The sequence below is a fragment of the Lissotriton helveticus genome, chromosome 11, assembly GCF_964261635.1.
Source record: "Lissotriton helveticus chromosome 11, aLisHel1.1, whole genome shotgun sequence".
NCBI classification, from domain to species: domain Eukaryota; kingdom Metazoa; phylum Chordata; class Amphibia; order Caudata; family Salamandridae; genus Lissotriton; species Lissotriton helveticus.
This window is the reverse complement of record NC_136072.1, coordinates 793,872,812-793,897,886: the sequence shown is the minus strand read 5'-3', so window position 1 is coordinate 793,897,886 and position 25,075 is coordinate 793,872,812. Positions and strand designations below refer to the sequence as shown.

At 50.7% G+C, this 25,075-nt stretch overlaps 1 protein-coding gene across 1 annotated transcript in view; it reads left to right on the top strand.

Moving 5' to 3' along the window:
* Positions 1-25,075, top strand: part of LOC144791946 (poly(ADP-ribose) glycohydrolase-like) — a 478,778-nt gene that overhangs the window by 243,438 nt on the left and 210,265 nt on the right. Inside the window, exon 10 of the mRNA XM_078666771.1 lies at positions 12,080-12,155. Within this exon, the coding sequence (XP_078522897.1) occupies positions 12,080-12,155 (76 nt within the window). The remainder of the gene's footprint in view (positions 1-12,079; positions 12,156-25,075) is intronic.

The following is a 25,075-nucleotide window of genomic DNA, read 5'->3' as shown; positions in this document are numbered from 1 at the left end:
GGTCACTCCACTCCCAACGGACCACTTGTTGGAGGTTCTCCACCAGGGCTCTGGTGGAGGGGAGCCGCTTCTTCCATTTGAAGCTTCGCTCCACAACTCTCTCCTGGGGGCGTCCTGCTACGGGGGATCCGGTGCCTCAGCCGCTCCTCCACCGCCCTGCCCCGCACGATCCAGTCTGTCTTTTTTCCCACCCATCTGCCCAGGGCCCTGTCCTGCAGACTGCTTTTCCTTCCTTGCCTTCAGTGTTGCTCCCTCCGTCACGGGAGGCCCGGTGGTTGGACTCCTGGGGACATAACATTTTCGCGTCCACTACTGCTGCTCTGTGCGTGCTCAACACGCTTTGTGTGTTGGTCAGGGCTACCTCCAGCATATGGGATTCCGCGGAGTCCCTTCTGTCTCGCACCGCCCACAAAGGTGTCAATGCTGATCTGCGGCACCATGTGCTGGATGGTCGACAGTTAGCTGCATTTATTCTCTTTTAGCCTTGGATGTCTCTGATTCTCTCGCCCGCGCCATGGCGAGTGCTGTGGCTCTCCGCCGCCATGCTTGGTTGCGGGATAGCGTCTTTCCGGAGAATATTCGGGAGCGTCTTGTTGACCTGCCTTTTGATGGAGTTCTTTTATTTAACACTCACGCAGCCTCCGCTATACAGTGACTCTTTGCGGGGCTCTGTCCTCCTCCCCCTCCATAAGCTTTGGCTTATCGGTCCTCAGGTGCCTTATGGGAGACTTTCTACCACCTTTCTCTCTGGGCCTAGTGTTTCGGTTGGCCCGTTTGTGTGCTGTGTGTGTGGCTCAGAATGCCTTTAGGATCCTTCAGTTTGCCCCTTTGTTCTTTTGGCTGCTGGTACAGCCCTTCAGCTTATGTGGTGTGTGTTTATGGCTGTTCGTGAAGCCTTATAGGTCCTCAGGTTGGACCATCTGTGTATTTTTGGGCTGATTGGTAAGCCACCTGCGGTGATCCCACAGGTCTCTTATGTTCTTGACATCTGCTGCGGGTTTCCCTAAGAGGTGTTCCCCTGTTTTTGTTTTGGGGCGTGTCATACCCTAGGAGGGCTACTAGCTGGCTATTGTATAGCTCTGCCCTAAGCTGGGCGGTGTGGATACCTTCTCGGGTTCCTCACGTTTCCTGGCGTCACTGTATACCGCATGGTGCGGTCCTCTATTTTCTATGAGTTTTGCCTTCCCTCTTCAGCCTTTGGATCGCCAGACCCACTTTTGTCATGCCGTCAATGGCGTCGTTTCGTGGTGTTTCCTCCTTCTTATCTGATGTTTCGGCCTGGTCCTCTGCCTTGTGTTCCAGGGGGACTAGGATCTTTCTGGTGCTCTCCTGCGTTCTGGTTGAAGACTTTAGGTCTGTACTACATGCCTTCTCTTCCCGGGGGTTGCTGTTCTGGGCACACTACTTAGTAGTAATTCGTAGCTGCCTGCTGCGCATACCTGGTCGTTATGGTCCACCTCCATGGGCCTCGGCGTGTACCCGTGTTCTCCTGTCCCTTACTCTGCTGGAGCTTTGCCCATTCAGCTGTCCCTTTCGTTGGGCATGTTCTCCTGAGGCGGGCGCTGCTTCCGTTTCCACCTCTTCTCTTTGGATTTTGCGGGTGGTTCTTTTCTTCCTTTGGTATTCTCTTGGTGCCATCTGTCCCTCTGGGTTTTCTGGCCGATGCCCTTTGCCCCTCGGGTAGGCTTGTGGTATCCTGTCACTCCATTCTCCTTGTTCTTGCTTACTTCTGCTTGGTGGGGGCTGGGCCGTCCTTCCGGTCCCAATGACACATTCCCTGTTGGGGCCCTGTGTTCTTCCAAGCTGGTGAGGTTTTCTCGCAGACCCTCCTCCCCTCTGGGTTTTTGCTAGGGTATCTATTCTATGTTAAGGAATCTGCGGCTAGTAGTCTCTATCAGATGTACAAGTTACTTACCTTCGTTAACGGTGTATCTGGTAGAGACGATTCTAGCCGCAGATTCCTTCACGGCCCGCTTTTCCTCCCCATTCTGCGAGGACCTTCAGCTTGGCCTTGTGCACTCGCCTCCCTCCGGGTGGCTTTGTCTTCTGCGAGTGCCATCTTTCACTTCCTCCCTGGCAGGATCCTTGTTCTGTTTAATTGTTCCACTCCTTCCTTTCTGGTAATTGGACGGTAGGTTCATGTGTACTGCTACATCCCTACACCCTGGTTATTCCAGTGTGGGGCCTACTCATACTCTTCTCCCTTTTTCATTGCTTGGGGTTCCTGACTCCTCTGCAGTCCTCTGTGTTGGGGTTTCTGGGCTGTGCCTCAGCCCTTGGCTCTTTACAGGGGATATGACCCTCCTTAATGGTGTTGTCTTGGGGTAATTTGTCATTGCTCATCTGTTCCGGACTTGTTGCCCTTCACCGTTATGGATTGTGGTTGCAGACTTTCTGTTGTCTGCTATGACATTTTTCACATGTTTTTCTGCCTTTATGGAGGATATCCCCTTTGCTTTGCAAGATTGCTTCTCAGAGCGGTGCTCTGCTCTTTTCCTTTCCATGACTTTCAGTAACACATTGCCTGGCACTTGCCCAAAATGGTGCTGTTCCTCCCCATTCGCTTCTTCCCTTTCTGTTTGCCTGCTTTTTTGCACACTGTTCCCATATTCTCACAGTTTTGTTTGTGATGGCTTCGCGTTGTAGCGCGGAAAAGTTCTCTGAAGAAAACGGACGTCAGCGCGCCGGGGTGGGACTTATCTGACCTCGCTGACTTCACGTCCGTGGACGATGTCTGGACGGAATCACGTGGTGCCGCCCCCGGCGCGCAGGGATGCTGTGGCAAAAAAAATTCCGGATCCAGTCTCACGCCTGGGGATAATTCTACGTTAAGGGATCTGCGGTTAGAATCGTCTCTACCAGATACACGTTACCAAAGGTAAGTAACTTGTACGTCAGTATCGCTGAGGGGATCTCGCCCTGGGGTGTTGGGCCACTCGGACTTGGGCCGTAGGCATCGGGTGCAGATGGTGCAGACTCGCAGATCCGATTAGATCTGGACTCCTGACTTGGGTGGGTGTTGGACAGATTTGGTGTTCACAGGAGATAGGAAGGCAGGGCAGGTCCCCGGGATTCTTGAAGGCTGCTGGCTGCAGGACATGTCGGGTTCAGCTTGCACCGGTATCAGAGCAGGAGACAGGCTGGTAGGGCTGGGGCCAAAGCAGTTGTTGTCACCGTCCTCCTCTTCTGCAGCACGGTTCTTCAGTCCTTCTTCTGCTTGTCACGTCGAATCTGAAGAGGCAAGGTTTAGGGGTGCCCCTAAATACTAGATTTAGGGTTATTACAGGGGTGTGCAGGTTGGGACCAATGGGTCCCTTCCCTGGGGTTTCTACATTCCCTAGTATACCACCCCCCATTGAGAGGGGGGCATAGGCCTCTACCTGATTAGAGGGGTCCCCTCATCTCCAAGATGACGGGCACTGAGAGGGGGCCTTCCCTCTGCCTCCTCCACCTGAGGGGTGGGATTGGCAAAGGTGGGCACACCTCCTTTCCTGGCTAGGTTTTCCTGCCTTTTCTCGCTCTCAAAATGGGGGTCAGAACTGGTGGGAGACAGTGGCTGATAGCAGCAAAAGGCTGGGGCAGCTAAGAAAGGCATCAGGCCTTTGAATCTCCCTCCTCGAGGATCCTGCCCATCTTGGGGACAGTGGCATGACACCCCTGCCCAGCATGTGTTTTGTTTCTGGGCCCAAAGAGTGGATGCTCTCTACCCAGGGGACCAGAAACCTGTCTGGTGGTGGCAGATGTCTGGCAGCCAGTTAGGAACCACAACATGGTTGGTCATTTTTCAGGGGGGATCTCTAAGATGCTCCCTAGGTGCATTTTAATTAAATCCCATACTCATCATTGTGGGCTTCAAACTTCCCAGATTTCAGTAAAGCCATCATGTTGCTGTGGAGTTTGTGTTGACAAAGACCCAGCCCAGGCACTCAAAATGGCTCCACTGCACTTACAATGTCTGATTGGCACAGACACTGTAAGGGCATAGCAGCTATGCCATCACCTGTGTATGGTGCACCCTGCCTTTAGGGCTTAAAGGCCTGCTAGAGGGCTGACTTACCCATGCCACAGGCAGTATTAGTGGGCATGGCAAGCAGGGATGTGTGCACTGTCGACTTTTCAGTTTGGTCAGCAGCAAAACACGCAGCCTGCAATGGCAGGGTGGGGGTGTTTGGGTGAGAGTTCTCAGAGGGTGGCACAGTACCTGCTGCAGCCCTCAGTGGCCCTCTCTGGTCACAAGGCGTTTGGTACAAGAGGGTCCCTTTCACAAGAGATTTACAGGTGGCCCAGAGGTGTGCCAATTGTGGGTTCAAGGTACATTTTGGGAAAAGACCACAGGTGCTGGGGCCTGGGTAGCAAGATCCCAGCACACACTCAGTCAAGCTGGCATCAGGTATGTGGCAAAAAGATAGGGGGTAACCACGCAAAAAGGGGCACTTTACTACATCACTTGTCAATTGAAATTTGAATAGAGCAGAACGTTGGGTACCTCAAGCTTACCATTATCACCACCAAAGTTGGAGAAATACTGGCCCTGAGCCATAAATTTGCACCTAAAATTGGCATTGAAAAGCCTCTTAACATCTGGGTTGGCAGACACATTACGAGGGACAGAAAGAATATCTATTAGTGGCTATCTTCTCTCAGGCTGAGGCCAGTCCTTGTTCTTATGACCTGTGGTAGAGCAGTAGCTTGACTGCCCTGTGTGATGAGAAGTTGACCTTGAGCAGCTGAACTGCTGCACATGACATAGCTGACACACTCTCTCAATAGAACATGCCTCTGGGAACCAGGATTGTCCAGAATGCACAATATCTCTGTAGTCAAGCTGGCTGTGAAAGACCACAGATACAGACTGGTGCGTGGTGCTGCATGGACACTTTTCTACATCATTGCTGCAGCTGGAGAGCCTGTACCATTCCTGACAAAATCGTACCTGTAGGGTGTGCGTATCTGCTACCATCCAGACTCTGGCAAATCTGGATGTTTTGCAACTTCTCACCCATGGTTGTGGTCAGGTTTGCTCACCCGTCATTATTGTAGTTTGAGGTCATGGCTAGTCCTTAATCCTACAGTGCAGTTGCAAGTTGGAACTGGAGAAGTGTTAAGGACCCAAGGTGAACTCGTTCTGGTGAAGCTCCCACCCCTGGCAAATCTTGAATTAGCAGACGTTGACCTATATCTGCATCTTCCACCCCACATTAAATATATTGAGACTAGTTGGGTCAATAACTTGCCTCTTTATTGAAGGTTGTTGCAGATTCCTGTTAGCCTCTGTAACTTGATTAGTCACCTTAAACTTCCTCTATTCATTTAACTTTGGTGGGACCCTTGTACTTTGGGTACTAACATTTTGGCTGAAGAGAGTTTACTACTTTTGCCACTGGAAACTCAGCAGATGGGGCCTCAGCCACTGGGTTGTCGGGTGGTTCTCACAGCGATCATTCAGACAGAAGGCCAGATCTATCATAGCAATCTTTTTATATGGGAATTTTATGTTCGAGGCATATGAGCTGCAGATTACACATTGTGCAACCTATTGTTGGGCCCAGATGTTTGCAGTTTGTTTTGTTGTAGAAAAGTCTTTGGAAGTCACGGGATAGGTGACTCCTCCTTTGGATGGTACTGCGCATGGGCATCGGCTCCATCCCCAGATTGTTTTTTTCCGCCACCGGGCTCGGATGTGTTTCCATCGATCCGTGTTGGACCCGATTTCCTTCGGCACGCAATCCTCACCAACTTACAAAACTTAGTTTTGAACACTTTTCCAGTCGACGCTACTCTTCAACACCGAAGATTTCGATTCCGGTCATCGTCGATGGCCTTCGGGCCTAACTAGGCCTTGACTCCAGCTCATGGAAAGGACGCCATTTAAAAAGTGTCCTCAATGTGGGTTGAAGTTTCCCCACACCGACCTTCATGAAGTGTGTAACCTTTGCCTCTCCCCGGAGCACGAGGCCAAAGACTGTTCTGCTTGTGCCTCTTTCCGCTCCAAAAAGACTATCCGGGACCGAAGAGCGAGGAGAACAATGGCTCGATCTTCAGCTCCAATTCCGGACAGCATCTTTGAAGAAGGCGTCAACGTTCCAGAACAACACGATGTCGACAGCAACTCCGAGGCAGGCGATTCCGAGGTCAAGGACATCACTCCAGGACATTGGGTCGTAAGACCCTCAACCCCGACCCTTCCTCGACACACCCAAAGAAGGCCCCGGTCACGCCCTCGGGCTCGGGTGCACACCGACACACTGCTTCTACTGCCTCACCTTCGGGCCCGGATAAGAAGCTAACTAAGCCTTCAGGCGACTCGGGCACCGAAAAAGGCAACGTCACCGGCCACGCCAACATCCAAACCACAGGCGCCTAAACATACCACTACTCCTTCGGCACCGAAACCCAGGTCGGAACCAAGCAAACCTGCTCCAGATTCGAAAAGACCACCGTAACCGAAAAAAACATCGGATCCAAAAAATATACCGGAGCCGAAAAAATCTTCGGAACCGAAAAAATCTTCGGAGCCGAAAGACTCCTGCTTCTCCGGTTAAAGACATTGCCAAAAAGCCAAAGGAAACCGCTTCGGTGCCGAAACCTTCCTCCGCACCAAAAGATCGGCCTCCTGCAGAGGACTTATTTTATCCAGACCCTGCTCAAAAGACTCTGGCTAGAGATCCAATTACTGACCAGCAAACTTTGGCCTCAAAAAAGAGACCACTGGATAGACCAGCTCCAGCTCCTCATTCAAAAAAGAAGGACATGGCTACCTCTCCTTTAAGACTTCCTTCCCCTTCTCCTCCACCTACCCCATCACCACCTCCTCCCCTACCACAACATTCCCCGGCATCCTCTATCATACCAGACGGTGACAACAGGGATGATAGTTCTGATGATATGGGGTTAACATACCTAATCCAGCTACTCCTACAGGCTCACCTGACCCGTGGGATGATTATAACACCCCAGACGTCCCAAAATGTCCCTCAGGATATACCCCTCAAGGTCCTCCCCACCAGAAGACACCATGGGGTTTAATCAATTAATTCACAGAGCTGCGCAATATCATGGGGTAGACATGCATACAGACCCTGTTGATGAAGCCTTTTTAATGGACACCTTTGATAATGCACAAAGGTCCTCATCCATCTTACCAATGCTTAAGGGAGTGATTAAGCATGCTCCTGAAGGACCCAGTCAGAACTCGGGTCATTAACCCTCGCATAGACAAAAAATATAAAGCTGCCCCTTCAGACCCAACATATATCCAGTCCAGTACCACTAGACTCACTTGTAGTTTCCAATGCACGCAAGAGAGCAAACTCACAGACATCAGGTGAAGCTCCCCCACCAGATAAGGAGTCTAAGCTACTTGAAGCATCAGGGAAAAGAACTGCGTCTCGAGCAGAAAACATGTGGCGTATTGCCAATACACAAGCATTATTGGCCAGATACGACAGGGCACATTATGACGAATTAGAATCCCTAATGAGACACCTCCCTGACAAGTACAAGGATAGAGCAAATGAGCTTATCCAGGAAGGGAAGAATATTACAAACACCTCTATTCGGTGTGCACTTGATGCAGCAGACACTGCCTCTAGGGCAGTTAACACCAGTGTCTTATTACGTAGACATGCCTGCCTACGCATATCAGGGTTCAAACCTGAAGTACAAAGTGCCATTCTTAATCAACCTTTTGATAAGCAAGACTTATTCGGACCTAACGTAGATGTATCACTTGAAAAATGAAAAAGGATACAGATACCGCAAAATCTAAGGGAGCCCTGCAGTCTCAGGCTCCCAGACGTTCCTTTCGACGCTCATCCTATCGAGGTGCCACCAGGGGATACTCTACGGACACACCTTCTACCTCATACAATGCCCCTACACAGTCCACCTACAGTAAGGGCTACCAAAGGGGTGGTTACAGGGGTAACAATAACAAAGGCAGAGGTAAAAATAACAACTCCCGCTCTGCTTCTACCCCTGCCCAATGACTCCCCTCCCCTTCCCCCGTCCCATTCCACTCCTGTCGGGGGAAGACTTCAACAATACCTGCCAGCCTGGGAAAACATCACATCAGACAGGTGGGTGCTACAGATAATTCAATCAGTTTACTGTCTAGAACTAACATCCACCCCCCCAAACATACCACCCAAGCAGCGTCCAATGTCACAAGAACATTTAACACTGCTCAGACAGGAAGTAATATCTCTCCTGCAGAAAAATGCAATAGAAATAGTGCCGGAGCATCAGTAAAACAAGGGAATATACTCCCTATATTTTCTAATACCAAAAAAGGACGGATCTCTAAGACCCATCCTAGACCTCAGACCTCTCAACATTTACATACAGTCGGATCATTTTCATATGGTCCACTCCTGGTACAAAACGACTTCATTGTCACTCTAGATCTCAAGGACGCCTACTTTCATATTCCCTTTCACACAGCACACAGAAAATATCTCAGATTTGTGCTAGACGGGCAGCACTACCAGTTTAAAGTGCTCCCATTTGGAGTCACAACAGCGCCAAGGGTGTTTACCAAATGCCTAGCAGTGGTAGCAGCACACTTAAGAAGACAACATATTCATGTCTTCCCGTATCTAGACGACTGGCTCATAAAAGCCAGCTCATACAGCCAGTGTGTACAACACACTCACGCTACTATTCAACTGCTTCACGACTTGGGATTCACAGTAAATCACACCAAGTCACGTCTGCAACCCTCACACATTCAACAATATCTCTGCGCTACAATAAACACCCAACTAACACTAGCCTATCCCTTTCCAGCCAGGATAACAAGTGTACAAACTCTTCTAACAAAATTCAAACTGCAACACTCACTACCAGCTTGAGTGTTCATGCAGCTCATAGGAATGATGGCATCTTGGATATTTGTAGTACCTCACGCAAGACTGCAAATGCGTCCACTTCAAGAGTGCCTAGCACGCCAATGGAACCAGGCTCAAGGTCAATTAACAGACCTAGTGTTGGTAGACGGTCGGACTCATCGTTCTCTGCAATGGTGGAACACCAAAAACCTTTCCAAAGGGCGACCGTTTCTAGAGCCAGTTCCTCAAATAGTCATGACAGCGGACGCATCGCTCTCCGGCTGGGGAGCTCACCTACTGCATCACACCACGCAAGGCAGGTGGACACCGCAGCAAAAGTTACTCCACATCAACCACTTGGAGTTGCTAGCTGTGTTTCTAGCCCTAAAAGCATTTCAAAATCAAGTGTCAGGCAAAGCTGTCTAAGTCCGCACAGACAATATGACAGCTATATACTACATAAACAAACCAGGGGGAACACACTCTCTGCAGCTCTCTCTGTTAGCACAGCAGATATGGAGATGGGCTATACCACTAAAGACCTTCCTCTTAGCCCAACACGTTCCAGGAGTACAAAACACTATAGCAGATCTGCTAAGTCGTCAGACACAGCAAATCCACGAGTGGGAACTTCATCCGCAAGTTCTTCAACCGTTCTTTCAAATGTGGTGACAACCTCAGATAGACCTCTTTGCCTCCCACAAAAATGCAAAATGCCCAAACTTCGCCGCCAGATACCCACAACCATTGTCCAAAGGCAATGCAATATGGATGAATTGGTCAGGACAATTTGCGTACGCTTTTTCTCCTCTCCCACTACTTCCGTTAGTGGTACGCAAACTACAGCAACATTCCCTGACGCTCATTCTAGTTGCTTCAACTTGGGCCAGACAACCGTGGTACACCACGCTGTTGCAAATGTCTGTAGTACCACACCAAAAACTAAGCCTATCTCCACGCCTATTAACACAGAACCATGGAGAGATCAGACACCCGGACCCAGCTCAGCTCAACCTAGCGATCTGGCTCCTGAAGTCATAGAGTTTGGTTACCTCAACCTTCCTTCAGAATGTATGAACGTTATCAAAGAAGCTAGACGTCCCACTACTAGAGCATGTTATGCTGCTAAGTGGAAACGGTTTGTCATATACTGCCAAAACAACCAGATAAATCCCCTAGACGTGTCTATTCAACACATTATAGGATATCTATTACACCTTCAAAAGTGTTACTTAGCCTATACGTCAATCAGACTACACCTCGCTGCCATTGCAGCATACTTACAAAATAGACAACATCTATCTCTTTTTAGAGTACCAGTTATAAAGGCTTTCATGGAAGGACTCAAAAGAATAATTCCTCCCAGAACGCCACCTTCACTAGTATGGAACTTAAACATTGTTCTCACAAGATTAATGGGACCTCCATTTGAACCGTTACATAAATGTGAACTGCAATTCCTAACCTGGAAAGTAGCTTTCCTAGTAGCTATTACTTCTCTAAGAAGGTTTAGTGAGCTACAAGCATTTACCATTCAAGAACCCTTTCTGCAAATGCATCATAACAAAGTGGTTCTTCGTACTAATCCTAAATTCCTTCCTAAAGTCATTTCACCATTCCATCTAAATCAATCAGTTGAGCTGCCCGTATTTTTCTCGCAGCCTCAAACAGTCGCAGAAAGAGCTCTACACACCTTAGATGTCAAAAGAGCATTACTGTACTACATAGAAAGGACACAAACTTTTCGTAAAACAAAACAACTTTTTGTGTCTTTTTCACCACCACATAAAGCAACCCCATTTCAAAATCAGGGATCGCTAGGTGGATTGTTAAAAGCATACAAATATGTTACCACAAAGCCAAACGTACGTTAACAATTCCTCCAAAAGCCCATTCTACAAGGAAAATAGGGGCTTCAATGACATTCTTAGAGAACATTCCCCTAGATGATATATGCAAAGCAGCTACATGGTCTACACCGGCCACATTCACAAAACATTATTGTGTAGAAGTGCAAACTAAACAACAAGCCACTGTGGGCCAGGCTGTACTAAAAACTCTGTTCCAAACAACTGCAACAGATACTGGTGTTTGCCGCTAGGTGTGGGTACTGCTATACAATCTATGCACAATGTGTAATCTGCAGCTCATATGCCTCGAACGGAAAATGCTACTTACCAGTATGCATCTGTTCTTGGCATGTAGAGCTGCAGAGTTATACATGCCCACCCGCCTCCCCGGCTACCTTTATCTGTTCCAGTATTATCTTAATTAGATACAAATCACATGGACATCACTACTTCTTGTACAGCTCCATCACTTCCCTAATGGCGAAAAACAATCTGGGGATCGAGCCGATGCCCATGCGCAGTATCATCCAAAGGAGGAGTCCCCTAGCCCCTGACTTCCAAAGACTTTTCTACAACAAAACAAACTGCAAACATCCGGGCCCAACACTAGGTGGCCATCTATGCACAGTGTGTAACTCTGCAGCTCTACATGCCAAGAACAGATGCATACTGGTAAGTAGCATTTTCCTTCTGAAACCTCTATTTCGTTGTCTGAGACTGTGTTACCCAACAAGATAGTAAACCCAAAAATGCCTATGTTCTCCTAGTTTCCCTGAGCACAGCCAATAGGATTATATTGTGCATAGGATGAATGTTATAAAAAAAACTTAGAGCCTTTGTATTGTTTTATTGCATGTAGGACTGGCTATTTTAATGTGTATTTTAAACAAGTTTTAAAAGCGCACGCATTTTTAAGAGATTAACATAATTCCAGCACACTTACGGTCTCCACACTTCATGCATGGAAAAGCCACCACTGTTTGTAGTTTGGGCCACACCTAGAGGTATATGACATTACTCCAAACTGTGGTTGGAAACATCATCAAGGGGCACCTGGGGTCACAATGGTCTCATTTGTGTGGTGGTTTGAACAGAGAGACACGGGGGGGTGTCTGTGTGTGTGTGTGTGTCTGTCGGTTTCTGTGTCTGTCGGTGTCTGTGTGTCTGTGTCTCAGAAGGCATGTGCCGAAATAGAGAGACTGTAGTAGATAGATGATGTTAGGAGTTAACCCATGAGGGAGTAGTGAGGCTCTCTGTAAGGGCACGCTTGTTTGGGTCTAGGTTGGTAGTGAGCAATTGTGAAGGGTAGTTGTGAGGCTGTGTCTGCTCCATTTTATATAGCAGTGCTGTCTTCATGCTATACTGAAGTTTACTGTGTCTAAATGACTCATTGTTTTCCAGGTCTCAGGCCAAGTTCACCAAATTTCATGTATCCAGCGAAGGAACAATAGAGGAAAATGGTAAAAGGATGCTGCAGGTACAACAATTTCTTATTCAGCTGCCCGCACCATCACATGAGCAATGGTAGTATTTAATTACTGGACTAAAATAAAGGATGTTTTCCCATTCTGCATCATACCTTGGTTCACACTGTTTTTTGGGCCCGGTATGCAATCCCGACCATAGACTTCAACCTAAGTTAGCAATCAAAAAATGTTCTGCAAACCCAACATTCAGACCCCATCTACTACTCATTCAGTTTTCTTGGCACAATGTATATTTTACCCAGAATCACAGTCCCAATTCATATGCCATAACTCACACAGAAGCTCTTTATAAGCCTTACCCACAGGCCTGCTTGTTCCCCAAACTCCCGGACAATCTGCAATCTCAACCAAAGGCCATCCTTCTTCCCAATCCACAACCATTGGTGCACCTCAAGACAACCGCACCCACCACTAGCGGGTGCTGTCATCCCAGTTCAGTTACTAGTGGGTGGCTTAGTACACAGCAAATTACCATTGCAGTTGTGCACTGCTAAAAGTATAATCAGAATACCAGTTTAGTTTAATGTTGGATGGATTTCTGTTACTGTCTATTCCGTGGCCCCTCCATGTCAGAGGTAAGAAGTACCTGAGCATACTCATGCTTCTCGTGTCTGGCTGTCCCTTTCATGTGGATGTTCATTTGTATGTGATTAGAGATGTCACAGACTTGCAATCTACGTGATGATGTTCAGGTTAGAACCTTATATTGTGGGGCTTTTCTCCCAAATACCTGTTGGGCAATTGAATGTACAGAAAAAATGCAATGAAAAATATCAAATGTTAAATACTCAACTAGGCATCTGAAAATATAAAAAGTTCTCAACTCAAACATCTGCCTTTTGATGGACACTTCTAACTACAGATTCCTCATCTCTTGATTCCTCAACTTGTGAATCTCCTCAGACGGCAGACTTGATTCAGAGACTCTTGGAATAGCCTCTGCTTGGCAGCAGGAGGCACCATCTTCCTCCTTCACAACCCCATCCCACCTCCAGATAAGGCAACATGAAGCTACATCAAGGTGCCACCCCTGCAGCCTCACGCCTGTAGAGGCGGATCCAGTGCTCCGCTCCTACTGATTTTGTTTTTTTACTCCAAATTATCAGGGTTTCCAGTAGGAAGGCATGTCACCCCCAAAGCTGTAAGTGTTAAAATAATGTGTGTGTAACACAAGAGGCGATGCTGGTCCTAGTTAACCACATCAGGTAAGGTGAAGGACAAGTCAAAATGAATGTGAAGTTCTTTGACGTCCAGATGCTTCCACTTCATAAGAGATGGCACTGTTGTTGGTTTAGAAAACCTGAATACATCTTGGATGTTAATCATAATCCGAGTTCCCTGGACCATCTTGGACTCCACAGCAAATTGAGACCCTCAATTAGGTCAAATTGCAGATCTTCAAAATGGGTCCGGGCCCCATGGACAACCAGAACCCTCAGTTCCGTTCCAATGGTGGGCCCTTCCTGTCATCAATTCGCCATGGACAAAGTCAGCTTGATTTGTTGCTGGGCTACACCTCAAGTCTCATGCCACAGGCCCTGCCCGTTGTTCCTTTATTGGCATTGCTTCTGGCTTTAGTGCTGCCAGTTCCATATCTATCCCTGACTCCAGCCTTGAACCTGGAAACTTCTTCTACAAGAGCTGGTCCAGTGTCGGGATATACCATTGCTTAAGCAAATATTATAACTGATGAGGACTCTCCATTAGTTCATGTGCCTCAACTGCAGTATATTAAGTAGGGGTGAGGCTGTTTCTGGATCAGATTGAGATGCTACACAAGGCATTTGCCATGTTCCACACAACGTAAATAACGATAAAGAAGTAAATAATGTGCTCCTTCCTCATTATTCGGATAATTACCTTTAACTCGACTTGCAAAATGCCAATTACTTAGATAACTCTGCGGAATACACCATGGATTTGCCATTGGCACTCCCTGCAGAAGAACGTGCCTCTTTTGCTGCAGTGGTTGAGAGGGCTGTGAAAGTCCTAGTATTACCACTCCTAATGGATGAGATTAAGTCCAACCTGCTGACGGAAATCTTGCAGCCTGTGCCTGCTGCCACAGAGCCCTTGTTACCATTCAATGAAGCCCTGAGTGACCTGATCCTGGCAGCTTTGACTAAGCCTTACTTGGCCTCAGCAGTGAGTTTCTCCATAGCCAGAAGTCACAGATCAGCACTAAGTGATTATGAATTTTTGACACAGCATCCAACTTCAGAGAGCCGTGTAGTACCGGAATTGCCAAGTAAGGTCACTCTAAATTCTTCCCTGGTTAATCTGCCCAACACAGAATCCATGAGACTTGATGCTAAGGGCCAAAAAAAAAAGATTTCTGTCAGTTTAGATTTGTGTTTTGCTCGAATGCATTTGACCTCCTTGGTGTTTATATGCATGCCCTATAGAATATGGCAGGGTAGGTTTTACCTGCATTGTCTGAAGATGTACCCAACACATTTCCCAGACATTACAAGATTGATATGATCCTGCAAAATACGTCCTGTGTTCTGGGCTGGATACCACTGTTTCTGTTGCTCCTGCAATGGCCACTATCTTCATTATAGGACTACTTCCTTGGATACACTCAACTGGCTTCTCTGGGTCAGTCCAACCTTTTCTAAAGGATATTCCCTATGATTGGGCCAGAGTTTTTGGTTAAACAAAACTGATGCAGCCTTCGAGCACTTCAAGAGCAGTAGAGTTATGGGTCCCTTCATTGGGGTTACTTCCCCCTGCTCATCAGTTTTCCAGCAGTAATACAGAAAATTCTGAGTATATTCAAAGTATGCCACAGCAGCCTTTCCAGCATGTGCAGCAGTCCACAGACTTTCCAGGGTGATCAGAACAGGAGTGCTCCGTGCTCAACAACAACAGCATTCCTCATCCTCTTTTCTCCGGGCACCACTTTGCAACCTTTTGAGTTTTACTGAAGCGATCAGTTGAGATCAACAGGTGGGTGGCAGCATCCAACATCTGCATGGCCCCACTCGCCCACATCGCCAGACTGCACAACCTCAACATCATCTCTTATGCCGACGACACACAGCTGATCCTCTCCCTCACCAAGGACCCCCTCACCGCCAAGACCAACCTCCACGAAGGAATTAAGGGCCATCGCCGACTGAAGAACAGCCGTCCGAAGCTGAACTCGGACAAGACGGAGGTCCTCATCCTCGGCTCCACCCCCTCAGCCTGGGACGACTCCTGGTGTCCAACCGCCCTGGGAACAGCACCAACACCCACCGACCACGCACGCAACCTGGGGTTCGTCCTCGACTCAACACTCTCCATGACCAAGCAAATCAACGCCGTCTGATCCTCCTGCTTCAACACCCTCCGCATGCTCCGCAAGATCTACAGATGGATCCCCACCGATGTAAGAAAAACGGTTACCCAGGCCCTCGTCAGCAGCAGGCTGGACTACTGAAACGTCTGCAACGCATACAGAACGCCTCGGCCTGCCTGATTCTCGACATCCCGCGACACAGCCACATCACACCCAACCTGAGAGACCTGCACTGGCTGCCCGTCAACAAGAGGATCACCCACGCACAAAAGGCACTCCACAACACCGGACCAACATACCTCAACAGACGACTCACCTTCTACACCTCAAACTGCCAGCTCTGCTCTGCTGACCACGCCCTCGCCACCGTCCCCCGCATCCAAAGAGCAACCTCCGGCAGCAGATCATTCTCCTACCTCGCCGCCAAGACCTGGAACACCCTCCCCATCCTCCTAAGTCAGATCCAAGACCTACTAACCTTCAGGAGGCTTCTGAAGACCTGGCACCGTCCCCCACATCCAAAGAGCAACCTCCGGCGGCAGATCATTCTCCTACCTCGCCACCAAGACCTGGAACATCCTCCCCATCCTCCTACGGCAGACCCAAGACCTTCTAACCTTCAGGAGGCTTCTCAAGACCTGACTGTTCGAGCAATAGCCCCCCTCCCCCGCGCCTTCAGACCCTCACGGGTGAGTAGTCCGCGCTACAAATTCCTTGATTGATTGATTGATTGATTGTTGCCTGCCATACTTGCGCTCCATTTATTTCAGACCAGTGGGTCCTCTAGATTGTCCCAGTTAGTTATGCTCTTTCCTTTCTGGACATCCCTCACGTCTTCACTCAGACATCAGTGTCTTTCTCAAAAAGGAGAAGATTTAAATTATGACACATACTTCAGTTCCTGAGAACTGAATGAGGTTTCTGGACCTGCAGGATTCCTACTTCCATGTCCTAGTCCTACAGCCCTACAGGAAGTAACTCTGCTTTGAGGGGGGCAACTTCCAAGTCACCTTCCTAAGTGTTAGCTTTACATTGGTCTCTTGGGCCTATACAAAGGTCATGTACATGGTTGCAGGACCTCTTCAAGGTTGGGGATACATGGATTCCCAAATGACAACAGTGTCATTACTGTCCATCCTGGGGGTTTTCGTTAAGATGTCCAAATACCATATTCAGTCTGTTCAGAGGTTCCCTTTATAGGGACCCATATGGAAACAACACTATTATCATGAAGGACTTCGGCCCGCGACAAGCCTGGGACATTTATGCTATGGTTCAGGACTGTTCTGGTCCTGGTAGTTCAGAAGGTTCTTGGTCTTTTGTTATCATGTAGTATAATCTTCAGTGGTGGATTAAAGACACCAGTGTGACATGTGGCAGGCAATTCGCCTTATCCCTTCCTGAACTCAGTGGTGGCAAACACATCTACTGCTGATAACACAACTGCCATGGGGTACTGCAACAAGCAGGACAGAGCAGGGACTCAAGTCTTCTGTCTTGAGGATCTGAGATTATAACTGCCATTTTTCAGGATTTCTCTCGTAGTCAGTCATCTGCTGGGATCACTATGCATCGGGCAGAGTAACTCAGCCGGTGTCCTCTTGCGGACCAGGAAGCACACTTAGTCCTGATCACCATGTCCATACGCACTCGGTGTTAAGTCTTCTGTGCTCAAGAGTTCCTGGGAGATGCATTCCATATGTAATGGGACTCTGGCCTCTTGTGCAGGTTTCTGCCTTTGTCTCTGATCCCTCGAGTCCTAAGCAACGTCCGGCAGAGTACAGCTGATCCTAGTGGCCTCAGGTAGGACTTAAAGATTTTAACACTCCTAACTTTGCTCTTTGAGTGACTGCTCTCCACTTTAAGTTCCCCTTTGGGAGGATATGCTGTTGCAGCAGCAGGGCAGTGTGTTCAACCCAAAACCTCCACAGTCTACACCTTCATATGTGGAGATTGAGCGGAACCAACTGAGAGATTTCAGTCTCCCTTTAAAAGTGGTTGATGTCATTTCAGTTATCTGCCCTCCTTTTTTTTTTTTTTGTAAAACAATTTTTATTGCAGAGATAATGCCAGCCATACAATATGCACACCAGTATAGACCCTGGAACCAATTCAATTACTGTCCAATTATTGCCTATATACACAGCCTCAGAACCCACATCCCGGAGGCTGGGTGGCGGTCGACCACGTTTCAGGGTGCAGCAGGTTCAGGTATAATTAGCTCATCGTTTCAATGTTCTCCGCTTTTAGGTGGTCTATGCCTACTGAACCCCCTAGCTCTGTAGTTGTGTATCAGCTCTCTGTAGTAGAAAAAAAAAACAAAAAAAAAAACAATTCAACTTTTTGCCCTCCCCATCCTCCCCGTCCCCCTGGTGCCTGATCCTACTTGTCATGTTTGTGAACTCGGGCAAGACGGTGTGGTTAGGATTGTGGAAGCAATACTTAGGTGCGTGTGTCAGGTGTCAGTGCGGGGTCTAATATCTCCTCCCTTGGGGCCTCCTGGAATACTACTCCCTCCTCTTCGTCACTCTTCTCTGCACTGTCCCTAAGCGCCTGGACTAGGGTTTCCCATGCTAGCGCCGCTTCCTGAGCCTTCTCATTTGCCGTTCGCCGGGCCAGTTGGTGTCTAAGTGTGCTTTCTGCCGCTGCCCATTTCAGAAATTCGTTCAACCACTTTTGGTGTGTTGGTGCTGTCTTTGATTTCCAACCCCGGGTGAGCTCCCTCTTTGCAATCATAAGGCCCATGTCTATAAATTTACTCGACAGTTTCCTTTTGCGTGTGTGTGGGAACGAATGTAGTAGGACGACCGCGCTATCATAGTTCAGTTCCCTATCCGTGACCTCATTCAAGGCGTCCCCAACTCCCATCCAGTACTCCTGAATACGAGGGCAGTCCCTAAGCATGTGTTGCAAGTCAGCTCCGACTAGCGCGCATCTGGGACATGCTGCATCAACCGCGCCAAAGTATCTTGCTATCTTGTTCGGAGTGAGGTAGGCCCTGTGCAGAATATAGAGGTGTATTAATTGGAAACGGGCGTTTCTGGTGCTCTTTCTTGCTCGCTGAAGCAGCTGGGACCAAGTTGTGTCAGGGATTTCCTTCTGCAGGTCGTTCTCCCATTGTGTTTTGAGGCGTGTTAGTGGTGGTATGTTTTCTGTGTGCATTCTGGAGTAAAGACATGTAACCGCTTTTATCGTTCCTGCAGTCACTATCGTATATTGACAAGCTAATGACGTTTTAGGTTCTATCAGTCCCTCTCCCCAATGTGTTTGAATCGCCCGCACCACCGCCGCGCGCACTAAGTAGTCACCCCGTGGGAGATCATAGCGTTCCTGCAGAGTATGGAACTCCGTTAGCACCCCGTCTGAGTATAAGTCCCCCACCATCTGAAGTCCCGCTTCTTCCCACAGTTGGAGGTTCGACCAGTCCCCCCCGTGCGGGAGTGCCGTCAACATCCCTAATGGTATCTCCGGCGCATATGGGTGACCGGGGCCTGCTCGTTTTTGCATGCGATTCCAACACAACCGCAGTGTCCTTTCCTCCAGGGTCAACCCACTCAGTAATAATTTCTGCTGGAGGGCTATATAGGCCAGCACATGGCGGGGGGTGCCCGCGTCCCGTTCATGGACAGGCCCCCGGTACACTCTCGCTACTTCCTGCGTAAAGAATTGTAGTTGCGCTGCCAGGTAATAGAGCTCGAAGTCTGGGACCGCTAGCCCTCCCTGGTCCTTAGGGCGCATGAGAGTCGTCAGTGCTATTCGCCGCCTGCCTTCTCCCCATAGAAATGATATTATGCTGGACTTCAAGCGCCTGAACACATCTCCCGGTATCCATACCGGCAGGGTCCTGAAAAAGTATAACAGCCTTGGTAGAGCGACCATTTTGAGGAGGGACACTCGTCTCGACATGGACAGGGGGAGGGTAGCCCAGAAGGACATGTTGCCCTTCAATCCTCAAATACACCGTCCGATGTTCCCGTCCAACAAGTTGGCGGGCTCGTGGTAAATGTAGGTCCCAAGATAGTGCAGACAATCAGGTTCCAAGCGCATGCTAATGTTGGATGTCGGGCACTTCTCCTCCTTCCGGAGCGGGAAGAGACATGTCTTCTCCCAATTCACCTTCAAGCCTGAGAGCGCCCCGAATCTCAGTAGTAGACCCTCCGCACCCCTAACCGCCTCATCAGCGTTATCTAAGAACAGCAAAAGATCGTCCGCATACAGCGATATATGGTGGTGGGTCCCTCGCGCCTCCAGTCCGAGGTACGCATCACCACCTCTAGCCAGCATTGCAAACGGCTCCATGGCCAGGGCGAACAACAGTGGAGAGAGCGCACAACGCTGCCTCGTCCCCCTGTGTACGTCGTAGCGATCCGATATTAAAGCTCCTACTCTCACCCTCGCGCCTGCCCGTGCATATAGCACTTCGGTCCATTTTATATAACCTTCCCCGAGCCCGAATCCCCTCATCACCGCATATAGATAGTTCCATTCCAGGCTATCGAATGCTTTTTCAATGTCAACCGACAACACCATAGGGGCCTTCGCCGTTTGTGGAGGGTCCGCCAGTAGCCTGAGCAGCCGCCGAATGTTTTGGGCTGTGTTCCTGGTAGGGATAAAGCCTGACTGGTCCCTATGAATCAAACCCGTCATATGTGCAATCAATCTCCCGGCTAGAATCGTGCTCAAAATTTTGTAGTCCGTCGTCAGCATCGACAACGGTCGGTATGACGCCGGGTCCGCGCTATCCCTGCGTGGTTTGAGCAGCGGGATCATGATCGCCTCGCGCATCGACTGGGGCAATTCACCTTTCTCCTTGGCTTTATTATATACCGTTCTAAGTCTCGGGCCAGTAGCTCTATATACTTTACATAAAACTCAACAGGCAGACCATCCATCCCCGGTGTTTTGTTTCGCGCCATTTTCTTGATGGCCCCTCTAACTTCCTCAAGGCCAATCGGGCCTCCGAGTGCGTCAGCGTATTCCGGGTCTAACTGAGGCAGCTGGGCCTCCGCCAACAGGGCTTCCGTCGCCTCGGGTCGGGCCTCCAACCCCCTCTTGTATAAATTGCCGTAATAGTCTTTGAAGCACCGCACTATGTCTGGTTGCGTGTGATAGACTTCCCCGCTCACCCCCGCCAGTGATAGTATCGGGGTGGATCCCCTGTGAGGGTTGGCCAGCCAGGCTAGGAGTGTCCCCGTCTTATCCCCCTCAGCGAGAGTCTTGGTCACATAAGCTTTATAATCAAAGCTGCGTAGGCGCTCCATTTCAACCGCTACTGCCTCTCTCGCTGTACTAACCTTACCCTGCAATTCGGGGTGGCCGGGTCGCGATTGTTCAGCTTCCCGCAGCGTTCGCTCCGCCTTGTCCAAGTCCTCTACCAGCGTGCGTCGTGTCCCTGCAAATTTTCCTATACAGTGTCCCCTCACCACCACCTTGAATGCGTTCCACTCAGCGGCCCTGGAGGAGGTAGTCTCCTCGTTCTCTGTAAAATATTGTGTGATTCTGAGTTCCAAATCCGTCCTAAACGGTGGGTCATCCAACGTGTCCGGCCGGAGCCGCCATGTCGGAATCGGCGTAGACCCGTTCATCCAAGCCAGGGTGAGCAGCAGGGGATTGTGATCTGAGATCGTGCGTGTTAGGTATTCTGTGCGGGTGATTGCTGGGAGAACTTGACTAGAGCACAAGAATGCGTCAATGCGGACATGGAGGTCGTGCATGCTGGAATAGAAGGAATAGTCCCGCTCAGCAGGGTGTTGTGCGCGCCATACATCAGTGAGATCCCACTGCCCCTGCCATTGCATTCTATGTTTCGCTAGCCTATGTACAGGGGAAGCGTGTAGTGGTGGGTGTGACCTATCCAATGCAGTGTCCTCAATAGAGTTAAAGTCTCCCCCCCATCAATATTGGACCAGGGAAGTAGGTTGCTAAGTGCTTGGAGAGTTTAGTGAAGTAAGGCGCTTGTTCAGTGTTCGGTGCATAAACGCTGCAGAGCGCTATAGTACGGCCCCTAAGTAAACCCTCAACAGCTACGAATCGACCCTCCGGGTCCACAGTATGTTTAGTGACTTGGAAGGGGACCCCAGCCCGAATCCAGACCAGCACCCCCCTGGCAAATGCTGAATATGTGGTGTAGAACAGGTGACCCCGCCACCTCCTTTGGAGCGCCGCCCCCTCTTTTTTGGTTAGATGTGTTTCTTGTAGGAAGGCAATGTGAACCCCCCTGCGGACCAGGTAAGAGTGAACTTTGTGCCTTTTAGTCATTGAATTCAGTCCCCGCACGTTCCAGGACACACATTTTAACGATCCCACAGTATCCATGTTCCCGACATTGATGGCTAAGAGCCCCGTCCCTCAGTGGCCAGACACCAGTAATGGCCCCCCGTCTCCCTTCCCCAACTGGACCGTTCCCCTCCCCCTGCGCCCTACAGTCCTCCCCTGCCCGACCCTCTCCCACCACCCCCCTCCCTGTCCTGAGTAATCCCAACATCTCCAGACATCCACCCTCCCTAGAACAGGACCTAACTACAGAAGAGTTACCCCCGTCCAAACAATTGAGCAAAGTGCTCTCAAAACTTTCTAGCTCGCAGTCTGTACTGCGATGGCCTTAGGGGCCTCTGGGTGCGTGCACTAGTTACCTCAGCGATAATTGCGTCCCCCTTCCCCTCCACCCCTCAATGTACATCCACACTCACGGTTGACCAATCTCACGTCTGCCTGCTCCAGCGGACAGGTTCGCCACTCCCTTCAGGTTGTCGCTGCCAGCCCCCCCATCCCCCAGTTCGATACTCAGCAGCCGAAGACCTCCTCCGCCGTTTGTGGCGTTACTGTCGGGCCCTTCGTGCTGTCCACCTCCGACTGTTCAGTTTCCGACCCCGTTTGTTTGTCCTCCGAGACTGATTTCAAGTCTCCCTCCTGCTGTGGTTCCTCCGCTCCCGAGACCTCCTTCACCGCTTGCAGCGCCGCTTTTCGCTCCACTGTTGTCTGCGATTCCGTCAGCCGCTTCTGATGTTGGCCCCTTTTCCGAAGCCGTCTGGATCTTCTTACCGTGCCCCATTGGAATTCCTCCGCAGCGGCCCTGTGGTGGGCCCCATCTGTTCCAGCCTTGTAGGAGTCCCACCAGGCCCAGGCATCCGCCGATGAAGTGAAGAACAGTGCCTTCCCATCTAACGCAATTCGGAGTCTCGCCGGGAACAACAGCGAATACTGCAGCCCCTCTGTTCGTAGTTCTTTATAATGGAGAGGAATGAAGCCCGTTGCTTTTGAGTCTCGAAGGTGTAGTCTGGAAACAACGTGACCGTGCTATTGTCAACCTGGAACGGCCCCGCTTCCCTTGCTCGTTGCAGTAGCCAGTCTCTATCCCTGTAGTGGAGCACTTTGATCACCACTGGTCGCGGAGGGAGCCCCGGTTTCGGGGGCCGGGCAGGCACACGATGCGCCCTCTCCAGCGTGAAGAATGGCGATAGGCCCTCTGGCGCCACCACTGTCCGCAGCCACTTGTCCACATAGCCCAGCATGTCCGTCCCCTCACATTTCTCCGGAAGGCCCACCAGTCGTACATTGTTCCGCCGGCTTCGGTTTTCCGCATCTTCCGCTCTCCTCTCCAGCGTCTGGATACGGTCCAGGGCGTCCGTAAGTTTCCCTTCCAAGGCTTTCTGTCCCGGCACCACGTCTTTCAGGATTATTTCTGTGTCTTTGACCCTGTCGACTAGTTTCCCATGGTCTGCCCGCAGGAGCCCCAGGCCCGTCGACACTTGAGCAATGTCTTGTTGCAAGGCGGTCCTCGTGGCCGCTATCACATCCAGGATTCGGTCCCGCATCGTTAGCAAGTCCGACTGGGAGTGTGGCATGGTGTCCGGAGCCTCTGTGGCCGTCCCTGCTTCACCTTTTGGTCCTTTCGTTTTCCCCATGCCTCTGTCAGGCGAACCTCCGGGCTAATGTTGAGGTGTTCGAGACGGACAGGTCGCTCAGCAGGTCGACCAGTCCCTTCGACGATGCAGAGTTGTCACCGGCCAGACAAATGCAGCCCTCGGTCCGGGAGGCCAGGGGTGCTCTCTTGTAGCGGTGGCTGTGTCCCAGTGGTGCAGCTGGGAGGGGGGGGGGGGCGCCAACGGTCGTCCCCGTCTCCGATGTAGTCCCACAGCGAGCCGGTCACTGCTGCCGGCCAGTTCAGGTCCCTGCTCCGCACTCCGGCGCCGTCTTCCCGCACCCCTCCCGTCACCGCGGGCCGTCGAGTTCTCAGCTGGTGTGCAGGGAGTCCGAGTTCGAGGGATCCGCACTCCTGTCAGAGCAGTTCTCCCAGCGGAGGACCGGGTCACCGTCCCAAAAGTGGAGTCGCCAGCCTCTGTCGATATTCACCAGGCAGGCCACCCCCTTGTAGATTCCAAGGTCGCCAGGCAGGCGCCTCTTCTCCGCTGTCGGCCAGTGTTACAGCCCCCTGCCGGTTCCCAATCCACCTACTGCTCCGAGGCCCACATTCACGATCACACCCCGCTGTGGCAGGAAGGTCCCGCTGGTCAGCGCCGCACTGAATGCCCCTTCTGGCAGTCCCAGGGTGTCGATCACTCCAGCAGGTTCCCCCCGGTTGATGGGCAATGAGGCGGGTCAGCTGGGCGAGGAGGGGGTCCAGACACCTGGGAGCGAGCGCACCGCCCAGTACCTCAGCGCAGTGGTGGAGCCAGCCGGGCCAGGGTCTGCAAATGGGGCTGCCGGGTCCTCAGTCCGGGTCTGTGCTCCGTCCCCCCGGCGCTGAGCCGCCGCCCCCGCGGCCTTCCGCTTCCCCGTTCCGACTCTGCTCCTGAGACTCTGTACGCCCGTGGCGTTGCTCCGCTTGCGCCCCAGGCGTGTTGGTGTCCCCGCTGCCCGCCAGGGGTCTCCTCCCGTTGGCGCAGTATCATGCGCTGCAGTGCCGACTCAATAGACGCTCAGGCCCAGAAGCCGGGACGTCAATTTTCGAGCTCCCCGGAGGCCCGGGCCTCACTCTCCTCCGCAGCGCCGCCAATGCGTCCACCAAGATCGCTGCGCCCAGGTTGCCACACAAGGTCAGCTCTCACCCCGTATGGTTGGTAGTCCTCAATTGCCGAGCACCTGGCTCCCCTGGGTGCAGTCCGGCGTCCCCTGGAGTCCTACGCCGCCATTTTAGATGTTGTCCGCTCCGGGATCGGAGGGGCCGCAGCGCGGACCGCGGGCGATGTACACTCTCGGCGCGCTCTCTGGGCAGGCACCGATGGATGGTGAGGACTCGACCCGGTTTTCACGGGGAGTCCGCGCTGATTAGCGGATTTTAGAAGGATTTACCGGGGCTTGGGACGGGAGCCTCGTTAGGCTGCGTCTGCTGGCATCGGCTGCTAGCCACGCCCCCCAGTTATCTGCCCTCCTACTACGAAGTCAGTTTGTTGAGACTGTTGGTCCAAATTTGTCCTCTGGTGAGGAAGCAAACCGGTAGAGCTGTAACAGGCAAGCATGTCTGCTGCCCTTTTGTTCGTCTTATCTTTGACCATGCATGGCATTGCTGGGGGCACTGTTAAGGGTTATTTACTAGCCAATTTCTCTTTTATACTGATAAATACCCATTATTAAAACCACCCATTGTAAATGTTTTCATATGTTTCAACCCACTCCCTACATTAT